This window comes from Pseudophryne corroboree, chromosome 7 (genome assembly GCF_028390025.1).
Source record: "Pseudophryne corroboree isolate aPseCor3 chromosome 7, aPseCor3.hap2, whole genome shotgun sequence".
Classification (NCBI taxonomy): domain Eukaryota; kingdom Metazoa; phylum Chordata; class Amphibia; order Anura; family Myobatrachidae; genus Pseudophryne; species Pseudophryne corroboree.
In genome coordinates, this window is record NC_086450.1 from 505688663 (window position 1) to 505715034 (window position 26372).

The window sequence follows — 26372 nt, forward strand, 5'->3', positions numbered from 1 at the left end:
CGCAGTTTCTGGCCCGGATAAAGCATATAACCTTCCCTTGGGCAATGCGGCACCAGGAATTAGCTCAATGGCGCAATCATAAGGCCGATGGGGAGGCAGAATGTCTGCATTGCCCTTGGAGAACACATCAGCAAACTCCTGGTACTCCACGGGAATGAATTCAGGAATGGCAGCAGCTATTCTGACTGGAAACGAAATACATTCCTTATCACAGAAGGCACCCCATTGAGAAATCTCCCCTGACCGCCAATCAATGGTGGGATTGTGAAAGGACAGCCAAGGGTGACCCAGAACCACTGGAACTGCTGGGCAATGGGTAAGGAAGAACTCGATTTTTTCAGAATGAAGAGCTCCCACCGTAAGTAGTACAGGGGGTGTACAGAGGGAAATAACCCCATTGGACAGTGGACTCCCATCTAAGCCATACATGGTGACACACCTACCCAAAGATAACTGAGGAATGCCTAAGGCCTTAGCCCAAGTTAAATCCATAAAGTTTCCTGCGGCTCCACTGTCGACAAAAGCCGACACCGAGGAACTGAGGCTGCCAAAGGAAACCTTAGCTGGGACTAAAAGGGAGTTATTCGAGGAGATAAGCTGCAGACCTAGGTGAACCCCCTCACAATTCACCTGGTCAAGGCGTTTCCCGACTTATTCGGACAATTACGAGCAAAATGTCCCTTACCCCCACAGTACAAACAAAGACCAGAGATTTGCCTTATGGCTCTCTCTTCAGGAGACAACCGGGAGAGACCCATCTGCATGGGCTCCTCTATGTCCTCAGGGATGGAATATACACACGGAGATGACCTGACCGATGCTCCTTTTTCAGCCTTCCGCTCTCTGAGACGACGATCAATCTTAATAGAAAGCTCCATGAGTTTATCGAGAGTCTCAGGAGCGGGATACTGGAGGCGACTGTCTTTAATAGATTCTGATAAGCCGAGGCGAAACTGACTGCGCAAGGCTGGGTCATTCCAGCCACAGTCGTTCGACCACCGGCGAAACTCCGTACAATAAACCTCTGCAGGATTCCTACCCTGTCTGAGAGCGCGCAATTGACCTTCAGCGGATGCCTCTCTATCAGGGTCATCATATAACAGTCCTAAAGACCCAAAAAAAAGCGTCTACTGACAACAACACCGGATCATCTGCTTTTAAACCAAATGCCCAAGTCTGGGGATCCCGCTGGAGCAAAGAAATAATAATCCAGACCCACTGAGATTCAGTACCCGAGGAGATCGGTCTTAAACGAAAATAAAGTTTACAGGATTCTTTAAAATTAAAAAACTCTTTTCTATCACCAGAAAAACGGTCAGGCAAATGCATTTTTGGTTCAGAAACTACCCTCGGGGAAGTTCGTAAAAGATCTTCCTGCGACTTCACCCGAAGGGAAAGATCCTGAACCATCTGAGTAAGTTCTTGAATCTGACTGACTAAGAGCTGACCAGGATTTGGTCCTAACCCTGTTGGATTCATGAGGCCGACAATTTCTTACAAAAACTGAATAAGAAAAAATTAAACTCCGTTTAATTTTAAGTTTTGGTATGGCCGGTAATAATGTTATGATTCCAGCACTCCTGACCGGAGGAGATTTTATGACAAGGACCAGAGCGCTGGAATGGAATGCAGGTAACGGGAGCAGGAAAGACTAGTTGCCCCTGGCGTCCTAACTCTATTGTCTCACCCGTGCTATCGGAAATCCCCTGCGAGACTATGGTTTCTTGAGCCCCTGGCAGCCACGTTTGAAGGGCGGATTATGTCTGCCCAACTCCGGTGCCCCCCGGTCTTAGTGAGAGACAAAGGGAAATCCGAGGCAGGATGATAACAAGAGGACCTCTGACTGACAACAGGCCAGGGGCAACAAGCTAACTAACAAAACCTGAAGTATGTGCGGAAACCCGCCAGGGAAAAGGACAACCAAAATCCACTTGTCCAATACTCCTACCCAGCACCGCCGGATACCAGAGTGGACCTGTGGAAGCGGAACCCTCCGCGAAATGCTCCAAAACACAAATAATAAATAATAAAGTGGACAAGCCGCAACACACGGCAAAGCCGCGACTCACGAACACCACTGGATGTTATATGGTGATTAGTCAGGACTCCAGGAATAAGATGACAACTTCCGAGTTCAGGACTTCCGAATACTAGAATGACCGGATACAGCAAGACTGGAACAGACTCTCAGCAAACAGAGACAGCATGCAGGGAGCTATTACCGGCGTCTGTGAGAAGCCCTGGGAGTGTATTTAACAAGGAGTCCTCCAATCAGCTGCCAAAAGGCTGATTAGAATAAATGCCGTGCAGCTGCCTTGCTGCATGGCCAGAGAGCAGGTGAATACATTAACTCCTAAAGCCTAGCAACGGGGAACGCGGTCCGCCAGTGGCGTCCCCGTTGCTAGGGTCCGTGCGGCTCAGCGCGCCCGGCGTCCAGCGTTGACAGGGAGCCGGCGGCTGTCCGCGTACGGCGTCCCTGGTTGCTAGGCGCCGGGCCGCACTGACGAGCCGACCCCGGCGCCTAACAGTAGGCTTGTGTACGCAAACTGTGTAGTCACTACGCCCTTTCGGCATACGCGACACTGTACAATCTTGTGTACGTAAGGTTTGTGAACAATATTAAGGGTGAAAGGTTAATTACAGCGGCCGCAGCAGCTCCATTTAAAGTGTATAGAATGTCTTTTTAAAGTGTTGCTTTTAGTCCTGCATGTAAATCAGCATTTACAATTGGGGGCTCCTCTGGTTTTTCACCTGCTCGCAAACTAGCAGGTCATAGCAGACTTTAATCTATCAGTAAAGGGTGGTCAGTTATCTTATGTAACCTGTTTCTGATTGGTGGATGTTCTAAAAACCCTATTTGTGTGCTGTTAGATTGCGTCTGCTCTGTCTGGTCTGCAGAGGTGCTGATAGACCCCTTAAACAGGAAAAAAGCTATTTAAAAATCTGTGTAATTTTCTTTGGTGCCAAAAGCGTACACAAAGGACACCGATACTTTGCATACCCTCTCACATATTGTTGCAAAACAAAGTTCAAATAAGTCATATTGTGTTTGATTCATATTTGATTGTTTATCTGTTAAGTAGATCTAAAAGTGCATTTAAAAGTTTCTGCATAGCCTTGATATAGTTTTTTTTAAACTCAGTCCTAAACTAACTTCTGGTGCTTGTAAGTAACTTCTGGTGCTTGTATAATTTGTGATTTCTTTGTGACAAAAGAGCCGCATGGTTTGTCCTCCATTTTGGCCTAACCACATGGCCAGTCCACCATCTTGTGTAAACCTCATGGATGTGGAAGGGGAGGAGCAGTGGCCATTTTAGGAAGGTCACTTTCTAAATAGCTGATTTTCAGTGTGCTCAGATCAATCAGTTTCCTTTGTCACATTCATAGCACCATTTATGAGTTACCAATGCATTTATTTAACCCATGCCATAGTCAATTACAAATAGTTTCAATTGGGCCTAGTGAGAGTAAATGGTGAGATAAGTGTTTTTTTCCCTTCTTGTCTGTGTGTAATTACCATTACAACAAGTGGGGGGTTGCACACAGATAGAAAAAGGAAAGAAAGAGTTTTTTTTTTCCTTTTTCTTCCAAGACTTGTAGAGTCTGCTTACTAGGGAGGATAGCCATTGAAATGCAAATTAACTTGTGTAACTACTTTTTTTTTTTTTTGCAGTGAAAAGCAAATATCTTTGATATGCAAATTAGAGGTACGTTGTCTCATAGGAGGCCAGTGAATGATACATATATATAATATTATTATAATTATGTGTATTTATATCAGAGTATGTTCTGCAAGATAGCTATCCAATCTGAATCATATCATTTAAATTATAGATTTTTACAGTCATTATAGATCTGTGTGAAAACGGATACATTTGTTGCTATATAGCTAGATTTGAAATAAAGTATTTAAGGAAGTAAGTATAAAGCACAAAATGCAAGTCTGGCCCAGTCATAAAGGAGCCCTCAAATATAAAATAATTATTGGTTAAAATAAAATGTATACTTTCTAAAATGAAGTGTTTTAGATCTGTTCCCAACGAGCTCAAGTTTAAAAAGTAGGAAACAGCAGCTATACCCTTTTCCTTTTCTATAATAGTGTATAGGAATCCCACATCGGCAGTACATAAATAATCACCCTCACACCATTCATATAGGGATAGTTTGTGCAAAATATCGTGAGTATCCTTTAAGTAAGCTTTAGTACCCTGTACCAATGGCTGCAAATAAAAATCTATAAAAGCTGATAGATTACTGGTTATATTATTGCAGCCAGAAATTATGGGTCTGCCTGGTGGATGGAGGGGGTCGTTATGGACTTTTGGTAAAACATATATTGATGGGATTCTTGCTATGCGCTTTTACCTTCCCACCTGCGGGTAAATAATACTAATTCCTTATACATATGAACATGTAGGGACAGCAATAACCCTAGAGCAAAACCACCAATGGCCCCAACTTGCACACATTGTATCCAGGAGTCAAAGGGATAATTATACCCTGGTATTGTTGAATGGACTGTATTTTTGTAGAACGTTTTTGTGTATTGCATTCATCCACAGTTTGTAACCCTAATGCATAGAGTGTATTGACCTAAAGTAAGGCGATGCAAATATCTGCTATATTCTTAACCTGCATTAAAAGTTACATACGTACCTGGTGATGTGCAGCCATGTAAGATTCACCTGGAGGATCGTAGGAAGCGCTCAAGAAGACAGGTCTAATATCTAAATGTATATGGAGGTGGTTTAAATGCTAAAAATCACTGCGTGCTCACACATATTCCTTTCCCATCATATTGGTAGCCAGTGCTGAAAGTAGGGTGGTAAGGGGTGGTATAGAGTACCATTAAGAAATATGATGGTGGTACGCAGTACCACCAGCGCACTGCAGAGGCATAATTTATAAGGAGCATTTTTGTGTCTGGGACAAAAAATGGTGTCAGTGGCATAACTGTGTGTGGCATAATGTGTTAATGGCATTACGGTGTGTGGTGTAATATGTAAGGCATTACAGTGTGTGGCATAATGTGTAATGGGCATTACATTGTGTGGCATAATGTGTAATGGGCATTATGGTGTCTAACATAATGTGTAATGGGTGTTACAGTGTCTGGCATTATGTGTAATGGGCATTATGGTGTGTGGCATAATGTGTAATAGGTATTACGGTGTGTGGTATAATATGTAAGGCATTATGGTGTGTGGCATAATGTGTAATGGGTGTTACGGTGTGTGGCATTATGTGTAATGGGCATTATGGTTTCTAGCATAATGTGTATTGGGTGTTTCGGTGTCTGGCATTATGTGTAATAAGCATTTTGGTGTATGGCATAATGTGTAATAAGCATTGTGGTGTGTGGCATAATGTGCAATAAGCATTGTGTGTTAGGCGCCGGGGTCCGCTCGTCGGTGCGGCCCGGCGCCTAGCAACCAGGGACGCCGTGCGCGTACAGCCGCCGGCTCCCTGGCAACGCTAGACGCCGGGCGCACGGAGTTGCTCAGACCCTAGCAACGGGGACGCCACGTTCGGGCCGCGTTCCCCGTTGCTGGGTCTTTTCTAATTGTATACTGGTGTGCTGGCCGTGCAGCATGCAAGCTGCACAGCATTACTTGTGATTACCCAGTCTGGCTCCTGATTGGGGAGCTCACAGTTATAAGCACCCTTTGGACTTCTCACAGACGCCGGTGATAGCTTCCTGTTTGCCTGTGTTGGTTACAGAGAGTTTCCAGTCCTGCTCAATCCGGTTGTTCCTGTCCTCTGTGATCCTGTACTCGGAAATTGTCATCTGTTCCTGGAGTCTGACCGAGCACCTTTAACATCCTGTGGTGTTCGTGAGTCGCGGCGTAGCCGTGTGTTGCGGCTTGACCGCTTACTGTTTATTATTTTGTATCTTTGTGTTCTGGAGCTTTTGCGGAGGATTCCGCTCCCCCTGATCCACTCTGGTATCCAGCGGTGCTGGATAGGAGTTACGGATCAGTGGATCTTTGGTTGTCCTTTTCCCTGGCGGCTAGTCCGCACATACTTTTTGGTTTAGTTAGTTAGCTTGTAACCCCTGGCCTGGTTGCTTAGTCAGAGGGCCCCTTGTTATCACCCTGTCTCGGATTTCCCTTTGTCTCCCATTAAGACCTGAGGGGGCATCGGGGTTGGGCAGACATAATCCGCCCTTCGAACGCGGCTGCCATGGGCTCAAGCAACCATAGTCTCGCAGGGGATTTCTGATAACACGGGCGAGACAACGGAGTTAGGGCGCCAGGGGTTACTAGGCTCTCCTGCTCCCACAACCAGTATATATTTCCAGTACTCAGACCTCTGCCATAAGATCTCCTCTGGTCTGGAGTACGGGAATCATAACATTATCACCGGCCAGACTAAATTTAAAATTAAACAGGAGTTAATTTTTCCCTTGTTCAGTTGGGAGATTTGTCGGCCTCATGAATCCCACCGGTGTCGGGCCAAATCCTGGCCAGCTTCTAGTTAGCCAGATTCAAGAGCTTACTCAGATGGTTCAGGATCTGTCCCTTCGGGTGAGGTCACAGGAAGATCTGTTACGGACTTCCCCGAGGGTCATTCCTGAACCAAAAATGCATCTGCCTGACCGTTTTTCTGGGGATAGAAAACAGTTTTTTAATTTTAAAGAGTCTTGTAAACTTTATTTTCGTTTGAGACCAGTCTCCTCAGGTACGGAGGCTCAGCGGGTTGGAATTATTATTTCTCTGCTTCAGGGGGATCCTCAGACCTGGGCTTTTGGTTTAAAGACAGACGATCCGGCTTTATTTTCTGTAGACGCCTTTCTAAAGTCTTTAGGGCTATTGTATGACGACCCTGATAGAGAGGCATCCGCCGAGAGTCAGTTGCGTGCTCTCAGACAGGGTAGGAATCCCGCAGAGATTTATTGTACGGAGTTTCGCCGTTGGTCGAACGACTGTGGATGGAATGACCCAGCCCTGCGCAGTCAGTTTCGCCTCGGCTTATCTGAGTCTATAAAAGACAGTCTCCTTCAGTATCCCGCTCCTGAGACTCTCGATAAACTCATGGAGCTCTCTATTAAGATTGATCGTCGGCTCAGAGAGCGGAGGGCTGAAAAAGGAGCATCTGTCGGGTCAACTCCTTGTGTTTTTTCCATCCCTGTGGACATAGAGGAGCCTATGCAGATAGGTCTCTCCAGACTGTCTCCTGAAGAAAGAACCAGAAGGCAAAATTCTGGTCTTTGTTTATACTGTGGAGGTAAGGGACATTTTGCCCGTAGTTGTCCGAACAAGTCGGGAAACGTCTCGACCAAGTGAATTGTGAGGGGGTTCACTTTGGTCTGCAGCTTATCTCCTCAAATAATTCACTGTTAGTCCCAGCTAAAGTTTCCTTTGGCAGCCTCTGTTCCTCGGTCTCTGTTTTTGTGGACAGTGGAGCTGCAGGGAACTTTATGGATTTGACATGGGCCAAGACCTTAGGTATTCCTCAGTTAGCCTTGGGTAGGTGTATCACCATGCATGGTTTAGATGGGAGTCCCTTGTCCAATGGGGTTATTTCCCTCTGTACACCTCCTGTTCTACTCTCGGTAGGAGCTCTGCATTCTGAAAAAATTTAGTTTTTCCTCACCCATTGCCCAGCAGTTCCAGTGGTTCTGGGTCACCCTTGGCTGGCCTTTCATAATCCCATCATTGATTGGCAGTCGGGGGAGATCTCACAATGGGGTACCATCTGTAATAAGGAATGTATTACGCTTCCCATCAGAATAGCTGCTGCCATTCCCGCACCCATTCCTGTGGAATACCAGGATTTTGTTGATGTTTTTTCCAAGGGCAATGCGGATATTCTGCCTCCCCATAGGCCTTATGATTGTGCTATTGAGCTAATTCCTGGTGCCACTTTGCCTAAGGGAAGGTTATATGCATTGTCCGGACCTGAAACTGTGGCCATGAATGAGTATGTTAAAGAAAGCCTAGGGAAAGGATTTATCAGGCCATCTAAATCCCCTTTAAGTGCAGGCTTCTTCTTCGTAGAGAAGAAGGATGGTTCACTCAGACCCTGCATTGACTTTAGAGCCTTGAATAAAATCTCAGTAAAAAATACTTACCCTCTGCCACTGATCTCTGTCCTCTTTGATCAGCTACGTTCGGCTGTGATTTTTTCTAAGATTGACCTGAGAGGAGCATATAACCTCATCAGAATCAAGTCAGGGGATGAGTGGAAAACGGCATTCAGTACTCAGTCAGGCCACTATGAGTATCTGGTTATGCCATTCGGCCTGTCTAACGCTCCGGCAGTTTTCCAGGATCTCATTAACGATGTGCTCCGTGAATTTCTTGGAAAATTCGTTGTAGTCTACTTAGACGATATTTTGATTTATTCTGACTCTGTAGAACAACATGTTACCCAGGTGCGTCAGGTTCTAAAAAAATTACGTGAAAATCACCTATATGCCAAGCTGGAGAAGTGTGAATTTCATGTCACGGAGGTATCCTTTTTAGGATACATTATTTCCCCTCTGGGATTCCGTATGGAACCAAAGAAGCTCCAAGCCATCCTTAGTTGGGCGCAACCCACCAACTTAAAAGCAATTCAGCGCTTTTTAGGGTTTGCGAACTACTATAGAAGATTTATTCACTCTTTCTCTGACCTAGTTGCTCCCATTGTGGCACTGACTAAGAAGGGAGCGGATCCTACCAATTGGTCACGTGAAGCCGAGCTATCTTTTCAGGCCTTGAAACAAGCCTTTGTCTCAGCCCCTGTCCGCAGACACCCCAACCCAGAATTGCCTTTCATTGTTGAGGTTGATGCCTCAGAGGTTGGAGTAGGGGCTATCCTATCTCAGAAGGATCCGGATTCCCTTGAATTACACCCTTGTGCCTTTATGTCCAGGAAATTCTCTTCTGCTGAATCCAACTACGATGTTGGTAACCGGGAATTGCTGGCTATTAAATGGGCTTTCGAGGAGTGGAGGCATTGGCTTGAGGGAGCGACTCATATCATTTCAGTTTTGACTGATCACAAAAATCTTCAATACATTGAATCTGCTAAACGACTGAATGCCCGGCAGGCTCGTTGGGCTTTATTTTTTACTCGTTTCAAATTCATTATCACCTTCAGGCCAGGTTCCAAGAATACCAAGGCAGATGCCCTGTCACGCAGTTTTCTTCCAGTTCAAGACAACAGTCCTGTTACTCCCATACTTCCGTCTTCAGTCATTCGGGCAGGCCTCACACAGGATTTATTTACCCAGTTAAAGCTGCTTCAACATCAGGCTCCTGGAAATACTCCTGCTGGTCGTCTTTTTGTCCCTGAGTTTTTGAGAGCAACTGTTTTGACGGAGTTTCATGATAGCAAAGTTGCCGGGCATCCGGGAATCGCTAAGACTTTGGAATTAGTCTCCCGCTCAGTATGGTGGCCTGGTCTTTCCAAAGACATTAAGGAGTTTGTTTTTTCGTGTCAGGTCTGTGCACAGCATAAAGTTCCCCGTTCTTTGCCTATCGGTCAGCTTATGCCCTTGAATGTTCCTCTTAGGCCATGGTCTCATATCTCCATGGATTTTGTGGTGGACCTCCCTCTGTCAGCCGGATGCCGAGTCATATGGGTGGTAGTGGACCGTTTTAGTAAAATGGCCCATTTCATTGCTCTTCCCCGATTGCCATTTGCCCAGGGATTGGCAGTCTTGTTCCTCCTCCATGTTTTCAGACTCCATGGGTTACCCACTGATATTGTTTCCGATCGGGGTCCACAATTCATTGCACAGTTTTGGAAATCTTTTTGTGTCTCATTGAAGATGAAATTATCTTTAACGTCAGGCTACCATCCCCAATCCAACGGGCAGACTGAGCGAGTTAATCAATCACTAAAACAATATTTGCGGTTGTACTCGGCTAAACTCCAAAATGACTGGTCTGAGTTTCTTCCATTGGCGGAATTCGCTTACAATAATGCCTGTCATTCCTCCACCAATGTGTCTCCATTTTTTGCAGTTTTTGGTTTTCACCCCAGAGCTAATTCCTTTTTTCAACATTCCTCTGTCTCCTCACTGACCTTGACCTCTCATCTTAGGCTCATTTGGAGAAAAGTGCACCTGGCTCTCAGAAAAGCGGCATTTCAGGAAAAGAGATTTTCTGACAGGCTCCGGCGGCCGTGCACTTTTAAAGTAGGAGATAGGGTGTGGTTGTCGACTCGCAACATTAAACTTCGACAAACCTCAGCCAGATTGGGTCCTAAATTTATTGGACCATTTCACATTATCAAAAAAGTCAATCCAGTTGCCTTCCGGTTACGTTTACCAAAAACTTTACGGATCGGAAATACTTTCCATTGCTCATTGCTGAAACCATATGTTTCGTCCAGTAGATTTCCTCGTAAAATATCTCAGGGGAGATCACCAATAGTTGTACAGGGTCAGCAGGAGTTCTTGGTGGAGAAGGTTCTCGATTCCAAGTTGTCCCGGGGTCGGCTTTATTTTTTGGTGCATTGGAGAGGTTATGGTCCAGAAGAAAGGTCTTGGGTCCTGGATAAGGATCTCCATGCCCCGAGGCTCAAGAGGGCATTTTTTCGAGAATTTCCTCGGAAACCGGGCTTTAGGGGTTCCTTGACCCCTCCTCAAGGGGGGGGGGGGTACTGTTAGGCGCCGGGGTCCGCTCGTCGGTGCGGCCCGGCGCCTAGAAACCAGGGACGCCGTGCGCGTACAGCCGCCGGCTCCCTGGCAACGCTAGACGCCGGGCGCACGGAGCCGCTCAGACCCTAGCAACGGGGACGCCACGTTCGGGCCGCGTTCCCCGTTGCTGGGTCTTTTCTAATTGTATACTGGTGTGCTGGCCGTGCAGCATGCAAGCTGCACGGCATTACTTGTGATTACCCAGTCTGGCTCCTGATTGGGGAGCTCACAGTTATAAGCACCCTTTGGACTTCTCACAGACGCCGGTGATAGCTTCCTGTTTGCCTGTGTTGGTTACAGAGAGTTTCCAGTCCTGCTCAATCCGGTTGTTCCTGTCCTCTGTGATCCTGTACTCGGAAATTGTCATCTGTTCCTGGAGTCTGACCGAGCACCTTTAACATCCTGTGGTGTTCGTGAGTCGCGGCGTAGCCGTGTGTTGCGGCTTGACCGCTTACTGTTTATTATTTTGTATCTTTGTGTTCTGGAGCTTTTGCGGAGGATTCCGCTCCCCCTGATCCACTCTGGTATCCAGCGGTGCTGGATAGGAGTTACGGATCAGTGGATCTTTGGTTGTCCTTTTCCCTGGCGGCTAGTCCGCACATACTTTTTGGTTTAGTTAGTTAGCTTGTAACCCCTGGCCTGGTTGCTTAGTCAGAGGGCCCCTTGTTATCACCTTGTCTCGGATTTCCCTTTGTCTCCCATTAAGACCTGAGGGGGCATCGGGGTTGGGCAGACATAATCCGCCCTTCGAACGCGGCTGCCATGGGCTCAAGCAACCATAGTCTCGCAGGGGATTTCTGATAACACGGGCGAGACAACGGAGTTAGGGCGCCAGGGGTTACTAGGCTCTCCTGCTCCCACAACCAGTATATATTTCCAGTACTCAGACCTCTGCCATAAGATCTCCTCTGGTCTGGAGTACGGGAATCATAACATTGTGGTGTGTGGCATAATGTGTAATAAGCATTACGGTGTGTGGTATAATGTGTAATAGGCCTTACGGTGTGGTATAATATGTAAGGCATTACGGTGTGTGGCATAATGTGTAATGGGTGTTACGGTGTCTGGCATTATGTGTAATGGGCATTACGGAGTGTGGCATAATGTGTAATAAGCATTTTGGTGTGTTGCATAATGTGTAATGGGTGTTATGGTGTCTGGCATTATGTGTAATGGGCATTATGGTGTGTGGCATAATGTGTAATAAACATTTTGGTGTGTGGCATAATATGTAATGGGCATTACGGTGTTTGGCATAATGTGTAAGGGGCATTATGGTGTGTGTCATAATGTGTCCATGCCCATATTGTCATGTAGCCACTCTCCTAGTTTTGTGTGACCACGTCCATTTTTACTATCAGTACCACTAAGAAATCATTTCTACTTGCACCACTGTTGGTAGCACATATTGTATATAAGGCTTACCTAAGCAAGACTACATAGAGTAAAGGAACATTGAGCTTGTGGAGGCACTAACGAGTAATGTAACCTCTAACACAGAAAGGAGGGTACACAGGTAACTGTAGTCAGGACCGTATGTGTGACTCTGATAAACACCCGGCATGCGTTTAGCACCGAGATGGATGGGATGTCGGCGGTCATGTGGCCGATGCCGGAATCCCAATACAACTCAGGAGACTGGCGACGAAAGACCGTCAGGCGCCATCCCGAAGGTAAGTATTGGGGTTACTTTTAGGATTAGGGTTAGACACTAGGGGTTAACCCTAGCTGCCACCCCCTAAAGGTTATTGTTAGAGTAGCGGGGGTTAAAATACTTACTCCTTTCTGACGTCGGGATCTTCAATGTCAGGATGCCAGTGTCGGTCATGTGACCGCCATCATAGCGACAACCAGGATATCATACTGAATCTAGACACCTGACTATAATAATATATGGTTGTGAATGTAGAGCGTACCCAACTCACGCGATAGAGATGGGGACAAATCTTATAAAGGCGTCTTTCTGTGCTTCAGTGTGATAAAAGCTTTCCCCGGCATTTATTTGCAGGTTATTCGTCCGCATACAGGTGTTATAGGTAAATAAAGACAGTGTTACCAAATAAAGGCAGCGTATACACTAATAAGAGCATAGGGGGTAAACCAGACCTAATCGCTCCTCTGTGAATTTGCAGAGGTCTGCGATTGGATAGTCGCCGCCCAGACAGAGTGAATACCCGCCCCGTGCAAGTCTGCATACCTGTGCGAAAATCGCCGACCAGCTGCAAATTACAGTTACCACCTCCAAACGGCGAACGCCCGCTTCCTGTCAATCAGACTGCACACACCTAGCCATCAGAAAAGACACAGGATTTTTTCGCAGTTTTGCCTTGTGCGTGTGCACTACGATCCACATACATGCTCAGTCCACCGATAATCGGCCACTTTGTGAATTCGCACGCCAGCAATCAGGTCTGAATCGGACCCATACAGGTTTCCTTTGTAAATGGTGTGCAGTGCCTCCTGGTCACTCCTATAATGACTTCTTTTCTCAGACTGCACAGCTTGCGGTTTTCTCCTTCCAAGGCTGCTGTGCAGAATCCCACTGTGCAATACTTCCTCACCCAACGCGTTTCCAGATGTAGCTCTCTCTTTAAGGCATGTCTTTATATGATTTGTCCTCATCTCTATTGACTGAGTTGGGTACGCTCTACATGTACATCCATATATTATTATAACCGAGTGTTTATCAGAGTCACACATATGGGGCCTTATTCACTACTCATCACATCAGTAATGCTATCGCATTCTCCCAATTTTCAGCCCAGTGTGCACGTGCACAGGCCGGTATGTGCTATCATATCGCAGTGATGCGAACGCCATTGCCTGACTGACAGGCAGAGGTGTTTGTGGGGTGATTGGGGGTCAGTGGAGTGGCATTTTGCGGTCATGGCTCCGAAAACGTGGGCGGGTCTGGGCCATTTTCAGTGTGGCCTCATGACGTCACATGCGGACACTGCAACGGGAAAGATTGCCACGCTGCACCTGCCTTCTCAGCATGACTGTGCAGGCAGGGGCTTCCCTTATTTTGCCAGTCTACAATGCGATCGCAATTGAATTGCAATCCCATTGCTGGCAGCCATTAGCATGCTGGGCGGCTTTGCCCTCTCCTTGGCGGGCCCCAGCATGCGACGGCTAGCAGTTGCAGTTTTGCTAAATAAGCAATACTGCACCTGATGCTGAATAAAGCCCGTGGTCTTGAGTACAGTTACCTATAAGCTTTTATGTTTTACACATAGTGGCATTTCTTTCATTATATGTATCAATGAGAATAACCCCATTCAGTACTAATAGAATGTAAAGGATAAACAAGGAAAGGATAAGTATTTTTTTATCTTTTATTTCAGTATCTCTTAAGATTGATATTATATATACAGATCTTCCCAGGTTACTGAGATAGTAGTGCCATCCTCCTCACTACACCACAAAGGTCCTATACACCATCCAGGACACGCCAAGATTCTGCATAAGATTGGTGTTTTGTCATTCTGAACCCCCAATCATAATTCCAGTTAGTTGGCTATGCTGCAGTCTTGTCCTTTGACCTATCATAAAGACCTGTATCAGGATTCATCCGCAGCCAACTGGCACTCGTCCACTCCTGGGGCTCAGCTAAACCGCCATTTAGGGTTGTTATTGGGTTATCAGTCTTATACAAACAGAGGGTGAAAGAGCAGCATAGCATGTAATAAAAACTACAATCAGTTCAGATACTGAAAATGTTGTTTTTAAACATTGAATATAGATTATTAAACTGTCATTGAGCAAAATAACTAAATAACTGGCAAACTAGATTCTTATACAGATATAAACTTTGTTTAGCTAGATCTCGGATGCTCAAAGCAGATGATATATTTGTCTCTCTCCTCGTCACACAGTGTCTGGGGATGGGATTAGGTAAAAACCAGAATGGCACCGGAACGCTGGACCGGACCGGCTCCCTGCAGCAAACTCTGAAGCTTGTAGTACTCATTCCCATCTGGCCCCGTCTGGGGGGTGCTCTGTCAGGGGAGGTGGAGTCTGTGACAGCTGTCATCACGTAGGCGGGGAGGGACGGATTACAGCCTCCATGTATGGTCCGAATCATTGCGGTTATTACCCCATCCAGGGAGCATACTTAACTACTCTCCTAGAACGACCGGGAGGCTCCCCAAAATCAGGTGGCTCTCCCAGCACCCTGGAAGAGAGGGCAAGTCTCCTGATTGACGGACACCCCACACAAACACATATCACACTCGCAGTCAAAAGGGGCCAATGATGTGATTCACACTGAAATGCGCCATTATAGCCCCGCCCCCTGTCACAAAATGCTGGTAATCTCTGCATTGGGTAGCGGGGTCACTATGACACAATTTCATGGGTGTAACCCCCACTCCGCCCCCTTGTGTTATCGCTCCCACTGGCACACCCCCATATGCCACGCCACGCCCCCTGCAATGCCAACAGGCAAGTATGACAGGGAGCCTGTAATCTCTCCCTCCCCGTCTCCCTGGTGACAGCTGTCACAGACAGGCCCCCACACCCATGGACAGGACACCAGCTGGACATGGACGAGCACTACAAGCTCCAGAATGGCAGAATTTGTTGCAGGGTGCTGGTCCGATCCGGTGTTCCAGAACATTCCGGTTTATACTCAATCCCTCTGAGGATTTCAGGCTGTGTGAAAATGAAAGTAGAAGGAGATAGACTTTGACTTCCATATCAGGATTATTTATCCACCCAGCTCATTTCCAGCATGGCGAGGCCTGCATCTCTCTTCCTCATTCTCCTTCTATACGTGACATGTAAGTGTATGAAGAGGGCTTACAGGGGGCTGGTGTGGGGGGGGGGGGGGGGACGTTTTGTGAACAGCGACCAGGTAGGTGCAGAGGGATGGGGAGATGTCTCATCTATGTAGGCTTACCATACTGTCCCTTTAAACTGGGACGCTCATGGATTACACAGGTTCTGTGGCTGATTAAAACCAGGTGGAATGCAGAATTAAAATCAACCACAGAACCTGTGTAATCCATGAGAGTCCCAGTTTAAGGGAACAGTAGGGTAAGCCTAGATCTGTAGGTATTATTAGTATTACCTTCAGAAAACAAGAATACAGAAGAGTCCATTATAGTCGGGTGCACTCATCCCTGTCCACAAACGTATAATACAATAATATCTTTATTAATCTTTCATTTAAAAAAGGTAAAAGAGAATATCATTGTATATAACTTTTATAATTAGCTGTTATTGCTCATTAAACAATTTCAGCCGTATAGTAAGGCTGAACAAAAGCAAAGTATAAAAAAGAAATTTAGAGATAGAATTATGTGATGAAAAAATTAAACAAATAATATATGTGTGTGTGTGTGTGTGTGTGTGTGTGTGTGTGTGTGTGTGTGTGTGTGTGTGTGAATAAAGATCATTTTAAATCAGTGCTGAGCTCCGTCTTTATTAAAAATCAATATTCATATTATCCGTCTATTGTTCTTCACTGCAAGTTGTATATGTTATTAATTCTCCATTCTATGTGAATGTACTGTTACTGTAATAATATGTTGCAATCTTAAGTAGCAGTACAAACTGCGGGCTGTAATGTTACAATATTGTTACTGTTTCAGATTCAGGGGCTAATTCAGATCTGATCGCAGCTGCAAATTTGTTAGCAGTTGGGCAAAACCATGTGCACTGCAGGGGGGGGGGGGGGGGCAGATGTAACATGTGCAGAGAGAGTTAGATTTGGGTGGGTTATATTGTTTCTGTGCAGGGTAAATACTAGCTGCTTTATTTTTACACTGCAATTTAGATTTCAGTTTGAACACACCCCACCCAAATCGAAAGGCCAGTACAGACGGGAGAGGTGTGTGCTGAGCGATCTTAACACAGACTGCTCAGCACACATCTCTCCCCCCGCTCAGTACAGCGCGATGTGTGTTGAGCGAGGGAGACAGATGGGGGGGGGGGGGGGGGCACTCATTTCACTCAGTGGCCAATCTAGCACCAGCGATAGCAACTCACGGGGCAGCGCATCGCTTTTGCTGTGGGGGGATATACACACGGAGAGATCAGTGCTTAACTTCTAAGCAATCTGGTCAGATTGCTTAGAATTTAAGCACTGATCTCTCCGTGTGTAGTGTACCCCCCTCTACTCTCTCTGCACATGTTATATCTGCTCCCCCCCCCCCACAGTGCACATGGTTTTGCCCATTAGCTAACAAATTTGCTGCTGCAATCAGATCTGAATTAGGCCCTCAGTGTGATGTATTTGTTTCTTTTAGTGTTGCAAGCTCTAATGATCATCTGTCTTCCTATACGAGTGAAGATATTATTTCTTAATGAGTGTTTGAAAGATAGTATTTTAGTTTTTAATATACTTATAAGTATATTAAATAATATAATACTATATAATAATATATATAATAATTTAATACTTATTTATAAAAAGGTACTATGCTGATTTAGAAAATAACGTTAACAAGGAATGGTGATATAGTCAGAGCTGGATTAAGGCTTCGGGGGGCCCAGGGTACTTAAGACAGTGGGGCCCTAAAATCTAAATTTAAAATCATAACATCTTCAATCAATACAAAGAAAATTACAATTAGGTGGTAAATTTAAAGAATCTTTCAAATAAGAAGCACACAGATGTGTATATATAATATATATGTATGTGTATGTATATATACACACACACACACACACACACACACACACACACACACACACACACACACACACACAGTGGTCGAAGTGGAAATTTTGAAGTGGGGGTATAGAAAAGTGAAGGCTGTTGTTAAGTGTGCGCCATGCTCTGGAAAAGGGGGTGTGGTTGCTCAAAAGGGGGCGTGCGCTTAAGTGTAGTGTACCACACCATATACCTGTTATACCATACTTGCCTACCTGACCCTCTCCATGAGGGAGAAAATGCTCTGTTCCTGGACTTTCCTGGTAATGTATGATTGCCATCACCTGTGGTGAAACACCTTTCTTATCAATTAACTAGCTCACCACAGGGGATGGCAATCATACATTACCAGGAAAGTCCAGGAACAGAGCATTTTCTCCCTCATGGAGAGGCTCAGGTAGGCAAGTATGTGTTATACACATTATGCACCACAATAGTATGACCACTTATACTATCTAGTAATGGTGCTCCTTACACATTACACATTATGCCACATAGAATGAGCCAATATTCACATGGAATGAGACAAAATTCACATTATGCCACGTGGACTGAGCTAAAATTCACACAGAATGATCCAAAATTCACATTATGCGACATAGAATGAGCCAAAATTCACATTATGCCACATGGAATGAGCTAAAATTCACACAGAATGAGACCAAATTCAAATTTTTTCACACTGTATGAAGCAAAATTCACATGGAATGAGCCAAAATTCACATTACACCACACAGTATGAGTCAAAATGAACATTTCACCACACGAAATTCACATTACGTAACATGGTATAAGCCAAAAATCACATTACGTAACATGGTATGAGCCAAAATTTACATTGCGCCACACACCAAGAGATAAAATTCATATTAAGCCACACTGCATGAGCCGCAATTTACATTACACCACACGGTATGAGACAAAATTTACATAACGTCACACGGTATGAGGCAAAATTCACATTACGCCACGTGCGAATGAGTGGCTGTGGCCCAGCCTGAATAGACCCCATAGTACCCCCCAAACATTATGTGACACATGGTGCCACTCCAAATACATTATATAACACACATTATACATTACTTGTGGGTGCAGTCCTGTTCATATGTGGGTTCCGGTAGCAGGTGCTGCTGACAAATGTACCCTCTACTGTCCCTGCAGCCAGGGCCGGATTAACAATGGGGCGGATGCAGCTTCAGCTCCAGGCCCCCCATTGAAAATAGGCCCAAAGAACCCCAAGCCTGCCGTCTGAAACGTTAAAAAAAACATGGCTGTCTGTAACTCTGCCTCTCCGACGAATCCACCTGAGAGCCCTCCCCCAGACCCGTCTGAAGCTCCGCCCCCTCAGCTATTCAAAGCCGCTGCTTACCTCAGACCCGGACTGCAGTGCTGCCGCATGGCTGGGTAAATCCCCATGGGCTCCCCTGCTCTGTAACCCCGCCCACTATCATCGGGGGGCGTGGCCAATGCAAGGTCGACTGGTGACTGGGAGCTGCTGTGCTGTGCCCACTGGTATGCCCTACTGTAACGCTGAGGAGATTCCTGATCAGTACAGGAACTCCCCAGCAGTGTCTGCTGTGCTACGATTGGCAGTGTGACACATCACACTGTCAGGAATCGACTCACCACGGTGACATCTGTCCGCCGCTGCGGACTCCGTCCTGGGTCCCTGCGTTCATCTGTCATCCGCGTCTCTGCCATCGGACGCCATCCTGGGCCTTAGAGCGCTCCTGTGACAGCGGGCGTGTAGCACGCCGCGTTCCCGCTAGGCCGCGGCATGGGCGCCGCCATGACAGCCTCCAGCAGTCAGCATACGGCGGCCAATCCGGTGCTTGGCCGCACCCACTTTTCCTCACTCCACCAATGACTGTGCAACAGGGGGTATATATGAAGCTGCAGGATCAGTCTGCAGGCATCCTGAACTTTGTGTCACTCCTGCGACTCATGTGTAAGGATCTGGTTCCTGTTTCCTCCGTGTACCTGGATACCTACCTGCTGTTCCGTGTTCCTGGCTATCTACCTGAGACTCTGTACTCCTGGTTACTTCTCACAGCTCCGTGGAACTACAAGCTCCAGCAATACCTGCTTCCATCTACAGGCTTCACACTCACCACCATCTCTGTGTGCTTCAGCCTAGCAGTAGAGACTGACTCCAGGTGTGTTCCATCTCCCCACCTGTGATGCAGCTTGCTTGCTGCCAGTGCCTCATCACCTGCACTGTGGACATAGTCAGACTCCTGCCTCTGCTACCAGGTTTGCCATACAACACCATCTCTGCTGGCTCCACGTTTTAATCTGCTCTGGTTCCCATACCAGAATATTCTCTGCCAAGTTATCACTCATCTGTTATCTTCACTACCGGTTATCATTTCATCAGTCACCATTCATTCTGTTACCATAGACTTTCAGCTGTCACGCTGTACAATTGACATTTGCATTTTCTACTGTTATTTTCTGCTGCCGTTTGTGAATCATCTGAATAATAAATATCATTGCGCTCATGCGCAGAAACATAATCCAGCCTCCTCGTTTTCTCCCATCCACCTCCACTGACCCACTAGCGCCCCCTCCGGGGACACAGACAAAACCAAGTCTGACAGTAAGTTCAGGATCGATGGACTCGGATGGTGGACGGAGTGTGGGGTCAGAGGCCTTGCAAAATCTGGTCTCCCGTCTGGATGGTCAAGAGGCTGCGCAGCAGCAGATGTTCCAGTTCCTGCAAGGGATGTCCTCCCGGATAGATACACTACAGCAATCCCTGCCTAGTGTACACACTTCTACAGTTCCTGTTACTCCAGCACCTGCCAGTACTGTGAGTCCTTCTATGCCGGCTGCATCAGCTCCAGTGTCACGTCTGCACCTGCCCGTGCCAAGCAAGTATGATGGCAGCCCAAAGTTATGTCGCGGGTTTCTCAACCAATGTGAAATCCAGTTTGAATTGTTGTCACATAATTTCCCCACGTCAAGATCCAAGGTTGCCTACATCATCTCTCTACTTTCTGGATCTGCTTTGAGTTGGGTGTCTCCTCTGTGGGAACGTGCCGACCCTCTGATTAACAACTATACAGAATTCGTGTCAACCTTCAGACGGATCTTTGACGAGCCTGGTCGTGCAACATCAGCTTCTGCAGACCTAATCCAACTTCGTCAAGGTACCCGTAGTATGGGACAATATGTCATCCAGTTCCAGACGTTGGCCGCAGAGATTCAGTGGAACAATCAAGCTCTGGTAGCAGCTTTCTGGCATGGACTCTCTGATCGGATCAAGGACGAACTGGCAACCCGCGATCTTCCTGTACAATTGTCTGATTTAATTTCCTTGTGCATCAAGTTGGACTCTCGCATCCGCGAACGCAACAATGAACGTGCTCGGAGTGAGCCACGCAGATCAAGGATGATACCTTCTGTACAGTTCCAGTCTCCACCTTCTGATGAGCCTATGCAAATAAATAGGTCCCGCCTAACTCCTGAGGAGCGGTCAAGAAGACTTCGTGAGAGACTTTGTCTTTATTGTGCGGCTGCAGGTCACCAGATTAATTCCTGCACAGTGCGTTCGGGAAACGCCAGATCCTGACTTGTAAAGGAGGAGTCAAGTTGGGATCTTCTAGACAAGCTCCTTCTAATCAAGACCTTATCCTTCCTGTGACTTTAGAGACTTCAGTTGGGCTTCAGTCTGCATCAGCATTAGTGGACTGTGGAGCCGCAGGAAATTTCATCACCCAAGCTGCGGTAAACAAATTTTGCTTGCCTGTATGTGAACTTTCTTACCCAGTCTACATTACCGCCGTGGATGGTAGCCGAATCTCCAAGGGGAATATTTCTCACCAAACTGCACCAGTGGTTTTGGGAGTTGGGTTCCTACACTCAGAATTAATAAAGTTCTTAGTCATTCCTCAAGCCACCCAGGAGATCGTTTTGGGCATGCCCTGGCTCCAGCTACACAATCCATAGTTTGACTGGTCAACGTTACAACTTACTTCATGGGGTTCACATTGCCATCAGTCCTGTTTAGCCCAAGTTTGTCCAATCAAGTCTACTGAAGTAAAAACCCAGTCAAGTCTTCCTGCGGCTTATCAAGATTTCTCTGATGTCTTCAGTGAAAAGGCCGCGGATGTCCTGCCGCCCCATAGAGAATGGGATTGTCCCATCGATCTCCTTCCTGGCAAGAAGCCACCTAGGGGGCGTACCTACCCGTTATCTGTTCCCGAAACTGAAGCGATGAGCGACTACATCAGGGAGAATTTACAGAAGGGATTCATCCGTCCTTCATCATCACCCGCTGGTGCAGGCTTCTTCTTTGTTAAAAAGAAGGATGGAGGACTGCGTCCATGCATTGACTACCGGGGTCTCAATGACATTACCATTAAAAATAGTTATCCATTACCACTCATTACCGAATTATTTGACAGAGTTAAAGGAGCCCGCATCTTCACCAAGCTAGATCTCCGCGGTGCCTACAACCTCATCAGAATCCGGAGTGGTGACGAATGGAAGACAGCTTTTAACACTCGAGATGGTCATTACGAGTACCTGGTAATGCCATTCGGGTTGAGTAATGCCCCAGCAGTGTTCCAACACTTTGTGAACGAAATCTTCCGTGACGTTCTGTATAAATACCTCGTTGTTTATTTGGATGATATCCTCATCTTCTCCCAAGATCTTCCCTCTCATCGTCTACAAGTTCGTGAAGTCCTCCGACGTCTTCGTGAGAACCGGCTCTACGGTAAACTATCCAAGTGTACCTTTGAAGTTTCCTCTATACCCTTTCTGGGTTATATAATTTCCGGATCGGATCTCCAGATGGACCCGACAAAGTTGGAAGCCATTGCCAATTGGTCCATTCCAAATTCTCTCAAGTCTATTCAGCGGTTCCTGGGATTTGCCAACTACTATAGGAAATTTATTCGGGGATTCTCCACTCTCATCGCTCCTATTACCAACTTAACTCGGAAAGGGGCAGACCATTCCAACTGGTCAGAAGAGGCTTTAGCGGCCTTCCAGAAGATCAAGCTGGCCTTTATGTCTGCTCCAGTTCTGTCCCAGCCAGATGTAAACAGACCGTTCGAGTTGGAGGTGGATGCCTCTACAGTTGGAGTTGGAGCTGTTCTCTCCCAGAAGGGAACCGATGGGAAAATCCACCCCTGTGGATTTTATTCTCGTAAATTCCTCCCTGCAGAAGCTAACTACTTGGAGATCAAGAACTACTGGCGATTAAGCTGGCCCTCGAGGAATGGAGGTATCTCCTGGAAGGGGCCAAACATCCGTTCAACATCTACACGGATCATAAAAATCTGCTATATTTAAAGGCAGCCCAGTGCCTTAATCCTCGACAAGTCCAGGTGGGCTATGTTTTTCTCACGTTTTAACTTTAAGCTTCATTTCCGCCCAGGTTCGCAGAATGTTAAAGCTGACGCCTTATCCCGATCTATGGAATCCGAAGAGGAAACGCCTGACTCAGTTCCACATTCCATCCTGAGTCCAGTGGTATTTGCTGCATCTCAAGTCTCCCCAGCTCCTCCTCCTGGTAAGACTTTTGTTTCCCCAGAACTCCGTCCCAAGTTGCTGTCTTGGGCCCATCAATCCAAGTTCACTGGTCATCCCGGTGTTCTGAAAACCTTCAAGTTCCTCTCTGAGACATACTGGTGGCCAAAGATGAAAGCTGACATCAAGGATTTCGTGGCATCCTGTCCTAAGTGTGTGCAGCACAAGACTCCTCGTCAGTCTCCAGCAGGTCAGTTACAACCATTGTCTGTTCCTAGTCGCCCTTGGTCACACCTGTCCATGGACTTTATCTCCGACCTTCCTCCTTCTCAAGGATACAATACCATCTGGGTTGTAGTGGACAGATTTACCAAGATGGCCCATTTTGTTCCTCTCCAGGGTCTCCCTTCTGCCCCAAAACTCGCCCAAATCTTCCTACGGGAGATTTTCCGCTTACATGGTGTACAGTTTGTAGCGAGGTTTTGGAGGGAATATTCTCTGCCAAGTTATCACTCATCTGTTATCTTCACTACCGGTTATCATTTCATCAGTCACCATTCATTCTGTTACCATAGACTTTCAGCTGTCACGCTGTACAATTGACATTTGCATTTTCTACTGTTATTTTCTGCTGCCGTTTGTGAATCATCTGAATAATAAATATCATTGCGCTCATGCGCAGAAACATAATCCAGCCTCCTCGTTTTCTCCCATCCACCTCCACTGACCCACTAGCGCCCCCTCCGGGGACACAGACAAAACCAAGTCTGACACACACACAGTCACTCAGCCAATCAGAGCACAGACAACCCCCACCCTCACAACCTTCACAGACAAGGGGCTTGCTGGTCTGGGTGAAATTGCAGGCTGAAGTTCAACATGAATTCAGCACAACTGGTAAGTCTAGTGTCACCCCATCCCCCTTCTCCCCAGAGCCTACATGTTCATTATATCTCTATACTCTCCATGTAGCAGCCCCTCCTGTAAGCCCCTCCCTGCCAGCTGCCTTTTCTACAGTATGTATAAGTATATATACTATGTATACATGTATGTATGTATGTATGTGTATTCTATGTATATGTACAGTATTTTATACGTGTAAAATATGCACCAGCATGTGGTAGAGCACCCAGACAATATGAAAGAGCTGTGGAATTGATCTGCATGTACACTATGTACAGTATATATATTCTACTTATAGGTATGTATATGTGTATGTATGCATACTGTACTACGTATGTACTGTATATGTATTTTTTGTATTGGTATTTATGCAATGTAAATGTATACTATGTATACTGTAAGTATGTGTATGTACAGTGCATTCATATGCTGGGTGTGATATGTGTTACCGGCTTTCGGGATACCGGCGATCTTAAGACCAACAGCGGCATCCTGATGGAGAAAATCCTGATGGGTTTGGTAAGTATACTTACCTTCCCGTAGCCTAAACCTAACCCCCCTCCCCACAGCCTAACACTCCCTCCCTGGTGGTGCCTAAACTTAACCCCCTCCCCACCCCTCTCCTGTGGCCTAACCCTCTTCAGTGGCGCCTAAACCTTACCTAACCCCCCCAGCGACCTAACCTTAAGAGTCCACAGCACAATTACGATCGGAATGCCGCCATTTCAAGTCATGTCAGAGTTCCGGCACTGGTATTCTGGCCACATGATGGGATAGCGGCACCAGAATTTTGACTGCTGGCATCCCCACCACCGGTACCTCGACCACCGTTATGTTGAACGTATCCCCATATGCTACTATGTATACATATGCATAATGTTTATAAGGACAGTAATAATGTGTAACATATGTGTAAGGGGCATTACTGTGTGGTATTATGTGTATAAATGCATTACTAATGTGTGGCATTATGTGTATAAGGTGCTCTACTGTGTGGTGTAATGTATAGAAAGAGCACTACTGTGTTTTCTAATGCAAATAAAGAGCAATAAGGTGTGGTGTAATGTGAATAAGGAGCAATTCAGTGTGGTGTAATGTGAATAAGGGGCACTACTGTGAGGCGTAGTGTATATAAGGTAAAGTGATACTACTGTGTGATGTAATGTGAATAAGGGACACTATTGCATGATATAATGTGAATAAAGTTGCACTACTGTGTGGTGTAATTTGAATTGGGGGTACTATTGTGCCCCTTCCCAGCAAACACACACCCCTTTTTGGGCTGTGCGCAGAATGTGCACACTGTTCCTATTTAAAATATAGGGGGTAGAAGCACCAAAATAAGGACTGCTATGGATGTGGGGTGATGGTGATGGGAAAGGGGTGCAGGGTCAGAGGCGAAACTAGCAGCAGTGCTAGGGGGCACCAGCCAAAATCTTGCCTATGGCATCATATTGATTAGGGCCGGCTCTGGTTTAAATGGTTTATTGAGTGTGTTCCAGTCAATGCATTGATAGTTGGTGACACCTGTGCAGATAGTTTACCGTCAGCTGGGAACTGTTGATCCATCTTATGGGCAATTCCCCAGAATCTCTAAGATTCGTAATGATGGGCTAATTTGTTAAAATATGTAACATTGAGGTCTGAACAAGTGTCTGGCTGACGCAATATCTATCGCTGACTGTCACAATCTTCGCTGTATTATTATTAACCACGACCAGTCTTGATTTAAACTGCTTATGTTAAGGCTATGAGGTTGCAAGAGTCACCTGGAGAGTGTAGTTTTAGATTTTTTGATATTTATACATATATACATATATATATTATTTCTCTGACGTCCTAGTGGATGCTGGGACTCCGTCAGGACCATGGGGAATAGCGGCTCCGCAGGAGACAGGGCACAAAAGTAAAAGCTTTAGGATCAGGTGGTGTGCACTGGCTCCTCCCCCTATGACCCTCCTCCAAGCCTCAGTTAGGTTTTTGTGCCCGGCCGAGAAGGGTGCAATCTAGGTGGCTCTCCTAAAGAGCTGCTTAGAAGTAAAAGTTTTATTAGGTTTTTTATTTTCAGTGAGTCCTGCTGGCAACAGGCTCATTGCAACAAGGGACTTAGGGGAGAAGAAGTGAACTCACCTGCGTGCAGGATGGATTGGCTTCTTAGGCTACTGGACACTAGCTCCAGAGGGACGATCACAGGTACAGCCTGGATGGGTCACCGGAGCCGCGCCGCCGACCCCCTTGCAGATGCTGAAGAGAGAAGAGGTCCAGAAATCGGCGGCTGAAGACTTCTCAGTCTTCATGAGGTAGCGCACAGCACCGCAGCTGTGCGCCATTGCTCTCAGCACACTTCACACCAACGGTCACTGAGGGTGCAGGGCGCTGGGGGGGGCGCCCTGGGCAGCAATGAAAGTACCTATACTGGCTAAAAATACATCACATATAGCCTCTGGGGCTATATGGATGTATTTAACCCCTGCCAGGTTGTCAGAAAAACGGGAGAAGAAGCCCGCCGAAAAGGGGGCGGGGCCTATTCTCCTCAGCACACAGCGCCATTTTCCCTCACAGAACTGCTGGTGGGAAGGCTCCCAGGCTCTCCCCTGCACTGCACTACAGAAACAGGGTTAAAACAGAGAGGGGGGGCACTTATTTGGCGATATGATTATATATTAAGATGCTATAAGGGAAAACACTTATATAAAG

At 46.4% G+C, this 26372-nt stretch overlaps 2 protein-coding genes across 3 annotated transcripts in view; both read left to right on the forward strand.

Annotated features, from left to right (window-relative positions):
- The window catches only part of LOC134944447 (uncharacterized), a 193583-nt gene that overhangs the window by 128377 nt on the left and 38834 nt on the right, over positions 1-26372 (forward strand). The window lies entirely within an intron of this gene.
- The window catches only part of LOC134945844 (sodium channel subunit beta-2-like), a 41248-nt gene that overhangs the window by 7557 nt on the left and 7319 nt on the right, over positions 1-26372 (forward strand). The window contains exon 2 of one of the 2 annotated variants that reach the window (XM_063935365.1): positions 3674-3707. The exons of the other annotated variant lie outside the window; for it this stretch is intronic. Coding sequence (XP_063791435.1) covers positions 3695-3707 — 13 coding nt within the window. The 5' untranslated portion in view covers positions 3674-3694. The remainder of the gene's footprint in view (positions 1-3673; positions 3708-26372) is intronic. 2 annotated transcript variants of the gene reach the window in all.